Source organism: Salvelinus sp. IW2-2015, linkage group LG20 (assembly GCF_002910315.2).
Source record: "Salvelinus sp. IW2-2015 linkage group LG20, ASM291031v2, whole genome shotgun sequence".
NCBI lineage: Eukaryota > Metazoa > Chordata > Actinopteri > Salmoniformes > Salmonidae > Salvelinus > Salvelinus sp. IW2-2015.
This window is the reverse complement of record NC_036860.1, coordinates 61,274,914-61,280,506: the sequence shown is the minus strand read 5'-3', so window position 1 is coordinate 61,280,506 and position 5,593 is coordinate 61,274,914. Positions and strand designations below refer to the sequence as shown.

Sequence of the window (5,593 nt, the reverse complement as noted above, 5' to 3'; positions counted from 1 at the left end):
ATCTGTACTTTACTATTCATATTTTTGCCAACTTTTACTTCACTACATTCCTAAAGAAAATAATATACTTTTTACTCCATACATTTTCCCTGACACCCAAAAGTACTCCTCACATTTTGACAGGAAAATGGTCCAATTCACATAATTATCAAGAGAACATCCCTGGTCATCCCTACTGCCTCTGATCTGGCGGACTCACAAAACACAAATGCTTTGTTTGTAAATTATGTCTGAGTGTTGTAGTGTGCCCCTGCTATCCGTCAATAAAAAAATAAATTTGAAATTATTTATACTTTTACTTTTGATACTTAAGTACATTTTAGCAATTCCATTTACTTTTGATACTTAAAGTATATTTAAATCCAAATACTTAGACTTTTACTCAAGTAGTATTTTACTGGGTGACTTTCACTTTTACTAGGGTCATTTTCTATTAAGGTATCTTTACTTTTACTCATGTATGACAATTGAGTACTTTTTCCACCACTGTTTTTGTGTGTGTTACAAAACATTTGTCTAGGGCCCAAGACTAACATTAAGGTGTGTCTCACGTGAGTGCGGTGTTATTGATCATATGACTACCATTTCTTCCTTAATGCATGTCGTCCTTGTGCTGTGAACATGTCTTGACTTTTTTTTCTGACAATTTCTTTGTATTTTCTGTATCCATGGGAGAACTGTTACAAAGTAGCCTATCTGAAAAGTAAAAAATGTTGAGGGAAAACGACTAACTGTTACTTTGTAACATGCCAGCAGTTCCGCTGCCGGATAAGACGGTCACGTGGGCAGGAATCACATGCTGGGATATTTACTCGGGGCGGGACCTGCGCGTTATAAAGTCCCATTTCAGCCAATCCTCGACCCTCCTATGTGACATACGGTCCCCATTCAACCAATCACAGGCCCCTCCTACTGTACAACAAAAAAACTGTCTGTATAAAGTGGTGTGTCTACACAATATTTATTTATTGATCGACACGCAACAGCAGGGACCTCCACACTTCTACTGCAAATTGACAATACATTAAGTAAGTATTTCTCTAGGGCTTGCGTTGTTTGTACAGTTTTAGGCCTGTCTATTTTCGTTTGCTACGTTAGGTACGTCTACTTGGGTTATAGACTTTACCCCGGGCATTTGCTCTTGTTTGTTTTTGATACCTGCTGTTACCTAACATTCCCTCGACTAGTTTCGTGGATATCAACATTACAGAACTTGATATAAATTGAAAAGGTATAGCAGTAAAACGGTATCTTTTTTTCCCCTCCATGAGTCGAGTGCTTTTGTGTAGCGCTAGAGGGCTTTGTTTTGTTCTCACAAAGGGAACATTGTGTTCAAATGTATCAGTCGCGAATGTTATCGTTTATAGGTTGCTATATATTAAAGCGAACCGTTACATTTTTGGAAATGGTGATGTGGGAGATTCGATTTCCTTTTATATTTTCCTTGGGCTTTGTCCATGTTCAGAGAATGATTCAGCGGCTTTGGATCCGCCCGCATCTTGTGATCAGGATCAAGCCAAACTAGGAAAAACAGGAATGATGCAACCAACCAAGTCCCACTTTGCGCAGACTCCCTTTCAGTGTTTGCATACACAGCATTCTAACCAGAACGTCGGTTCAGACGGCTGCAGTCTGCCATTCGCGTAGACTTCAATTAAGGAAATTAGCTAGTTGGTTTATGAGTTTTTATATGACTTCTGATTCAGGTATTATGCTCCACTCTCTTCCTCACAGAGCAGAATCTATAGCCCTTGTTTTTCCTGTTCTGTTGGTTCTAGTTCTAAACGCAACACACGCTTAACATGTCAGTCAACCAAGCTGCCTGTGGCAATAATCTGAAGGCAATAACAATCTATATATAAATGTAGCTTCTTCACACTGTGAAATACAAGGCTGACCAATAGCTCTTCTTGCTCCCTTCACAGCTGTTTGGCCATGACGGCACTGTACTTGGCAGTGTTGGTGCTCTGTGTGAGTGCTGTGTGTGCGGCTCCTAGGTTTGACTCTCAGTTGGAGGGCCATTGGCACCTGTGGAAAAACTGGCACAGCAAGAACTACCATGAGGTGGGTGTTATTGAAGTACAAGTAGGGCACCATAGTGCCTCAAGGTCTTGTTGAGTCTCAAATTAATTATTTGGTGCCTTGACAACTGTACATTTCATGTAGGCCTGTATTATTGCAAAATGTAGTGACTTATTTTTCCCTGGATTTTGTTTGTAGTTCTGGGACTGTATGATTTGTATGTCCATTCTCTGACCAAGTACACTCATTTCTCAGAGCGAGGAGGGCTGGAGGAGGATGGTTTGGGAGAAAAACCTGAAGAAGATTGAGATGCACAACCTCGAACACACCATGGGAAAACACTCCTACCGTCTGGGCATGAACCACTTTGGTGACATGGTAAGAACAAGCTCCTTGCTGAGACATTTTATTGTGGGGCAGGAGATGCATGTCAGCAGCCTTGTCCCATAGTGTTTGCTGTAGCTGAATCCTTTTGTTGTCATGCCCTATGTGGTCTATGACACAGTACGGAATGAGGAAATATTTCACAGGCACTATGAAAACATAGCCACAGGTGTCAGCGTTGAATACATTCCTGCTTTCATTGCCAGACTCACAGGTTGGGTTTCTTCCACTAGCACGTACTGAAGAAACAGGAACAGAATAGTGATCCTGAGAAGGGAACTGAAACTTACTCATCTTTATGCATAAGTTTAAATTTTTTTTTTTTTAAAGTCCTTAGACATTGGAAACCCCTCAATGTTCTATTCAGATAGGAACTTTAAAAACCCCAAAGCACACCTGGCCAGGAATGACATACATTTCAACATGCCCTTACTGATTCCTTCCTCCCTAGACCAATGAAGAGTTCAGGCAGACGATGAACGGCTACAAGCAGACGACTGAGAGGAAGTTCAAGGGCTCTCTGTTCATGGAACCCAACTACCTGCAGGCACCTAAAGCTGTTGATTGGAGGGAGAAGGGCTACGTCACTCCCGTCAAGGACCAGGTGAGACCTCAGACACTCATGAGCCATGACTCATTCTTAACCATACACAGCTGTCACTGAATAAAACAAGACTGAGGTTTGCCGTTAACCCATTCCAAGTTGCCACAAGTTGTGTACACAGGATATTTATAGTTGCAGTAAATGCATTGCTTACACCCCTACTTCGCAATTGCTTAATTATTGTCACTTTGTTATACACATGCTAGCTATTCACAATCTCCGCCTCCCTCAGGGATCATGTGGGTCTTGCTGGGCGTTCAGCACCACCGGGGCCATGGAGGGCCAGCAGTTCAGGAAGACTGGCAAGCTGGTGTCTCTGAGTGAACAGAACCTGGTGGACTGCTCCAGACCGGAGGGCAATGAGGGCTGTAACGGTGGGCTCATGGACCAGGCCTTCCAGTACATCCAGGACAACGCCGGCCTGGACACAGAGGAGTCCTACCCCTACGTCGGCACTGTAAGACCCATTTCTGTTATTTTAGCCTGGTCTCAGATCTGTTCAAGCTGTATAACCAACTCCTATGGTTGTAGTCATGTTCGGCATGACAATAGGATTTGGCAAGACTGGGCCATAAATGTTTGGAAATCTGGATTTATTATTGCGTGAGGTGCTGACAGAAAAATAAATGAAGGTTTCTGCTCTTTATGGCATTGAGATTTAGGCCATTTCAACCAGAATTGCTTGACTCAGTGGATATTCTTTTTATTTTATTTTTTACTAATAATGACTTTTTTACTATTGATCCTCTATTTCCCCAGGATGAGGACCCTTGCCACTACAAGCCAGAGTTCAGTGCTGCCAACGAGACTGGCTTTGTGGACATCCCCAGTGGCAAGGAGCATGCTATGATGAAGGCTGTGGCTGCAGTCGGTCCTGTCTCTGTTGCCATCGATGCCGGCCACGAGTCCTTTCAGTTCTATGAGTCTGGTTAGTAGCAAAAAGGCAACGCAACATATGTTACATCAACTTCCTCAACTTTATTTGGATTCCCTACATTCTATTTTTGTGTAGCAGTGCGCTTCACTGTCCTTTTCACACTAGCTAATAATGGTTCTCTTTCAAAGCGTTACCAAAGTTGTCACTTTGCCTGCTAGCAGCTTTAGCATTGATCAGATGGTTGTACAGCCATACGCTGGGGTAAACTCATTTTAGCCCAACTAATGTAACTATATGCCCTCCCTCTAGGGATCTACTATGAGAAGGAGTGCAGCAGTGAGGAGTTGGACCATGGCGTTCTAGTGGTGGGATATGGTTTTGAAGGAGAGGATGTGGATGGCAAGAAATACTGGATTGTCAAGAACAGGTACAGAGTTTCTTCCTGGAATGTTTGTTTGACCGTTTCCACCACAGGAATGGTTAATTTCTTCGTCAGGGAATATACCTCTACAATACCATTGCCTTTATTTGAATATGGTGTTGGTCTGGTACTATGGTTAAGTCATGAATTTCTCTAAAGTGGCAGTAAATCAAATTTTGTATAATTTCCCAACTAAGTCCAGAGAAGCTAACAGATTGTTTGTATTTTCCTCAGCTGGAGTGAGAAATGGGGAGACAAAGGCTACATCTACATGGCCAAAGACAGGAAGAACCACTGTGGTATCGCCACGGCATCCAGCTACCCACTGGTCTAGTGTTTTAGAACCTGGATGTGTTCAAGAGTTTTGTTTATGTTTGAAAAACGTTCATAAAGGGCAATGATGACAAAGTGCTGCCTTATTAAGTCTGTGAAAGGCACTAGTGAATCCTGCTGCATGGATTTTAAAGAAACACAGTTTTAGGGAATCTATGAAATTCTACCTAGTTTGTTTTTATACTTGATTTGATATATAGTTGAGTCAAGTAAATGTTACAGGTGTGACCTCTGTGTACATTCCTAGTTTACTGCTTTTACACCTGTTCTGTAAAAATGTTGTACATATGAGAAAAATAAACCTCTTTTTAAAATGGATTTGTTTACATGGCAAACTACAAAATTGGTAGTCATCCTATCCAAACTGTAAAACTTTGCCAAGTGTTTTTGTGCCCTTTGGTCAGTGATGTCACTGTTTGAGTTACTTGGCTTACTACACACAGCTGTTCCGTATTGCCTGTATTAGAAGCCATATTGCCCCTACCCTTTGGGTACACACACAAAAGTTTATTCCAGATAGAGCAGGAAAAACCTTGACGGTATTAACATTTTATACCTACAATACAGCAGGAGTTAGTGTGTCTCAGAGCAGATAAGATGAGCAAGGTCCTCATGGCTCAGATAAGACCTGTTTTAGCCTGGTGGGTTCCAAAACAACTAACTGTTGAACTCTGGCCACAGATCCAGTAACCTTTGTCATAAAAAAAGAACACTGTGTCCAATCACGTCTGATTGTGGCTTAACTGGTAGTTGGTTAGTGACATTTGTGTAGCTGCTCCCAATTTAAAGGGAATGCAGTTATTTCCCAAAAATAGAATTTGTACTAACCCCATTTGACTATCAGTGAGGCTGTATGCTTGGATATGTGTGAGAAGAAATATTGCGTTTAGATTTGGCCATAAGCAAACAAGAAAATGCTAATCCAGAAGTGGTGAGGCTGGTGATTTTAATG

At 41.7% G+C, this 5,593-nt stretch overlaps 1 protein-coding gene across 1 annotated transcript; it reads left to right on the top strand.

Moving 5' to 3' along the window:
• Positions 1–914: 914 nt before the first annotated feature.
• Positions 915–4,959, top strand: ctsla (cathepsin La). The gene is made up of 8 exons (XM_024012170.2): positions 915–1,028; positions 1,926–2,064; positions 2,278–2,400; positions 2,858–3,010; positions 3,243–3,467; positions 3,770–3,938; positions 4,197–4,314; positions 4,543–4,959. Exons 2-8 carry the CDS (start codon positions 1,936–1,938, stop codon positions 4,640–4,642), a joined length of 1,017 nt encoding a protein of 338 aa, XP_023867938.1. The 5' UTR covers positions 915–1,028; positions 1,926–1,935; the 3' UTR covers positions 4,643–4,959.
• Positions 4,960–5,593: the final 634 nt, after the last annotated feature.

What these genes read in the sequence shown, in the direction of transcription:
- ctsla (XM_024012170.2), top strand. Translation starts at nt 1,936, where the DNA reads ATGACGGCACTGTACTTGGCAGTGTTGGTGCTCTGTGTGAGTGCTGTG. An exon ending in ACAGCAAGAACTACCATGAG is followed by an intron (nt 2,065 to 2,277) that starts GTGGGTGTTATT and finishes CTCATTTCTCAG; the next exon opens with AGCGAGGAGGGCTGGAGGAG. An exon ending in TGAACCACTTTGGTGACATG is followed by an intron (nt 2,401 to 2,857) that starts GTAAGAACAAGC and finishes CTTCCTCCCTAG; the next exon opens with ACCAATGAAGAGTTCAGGCA.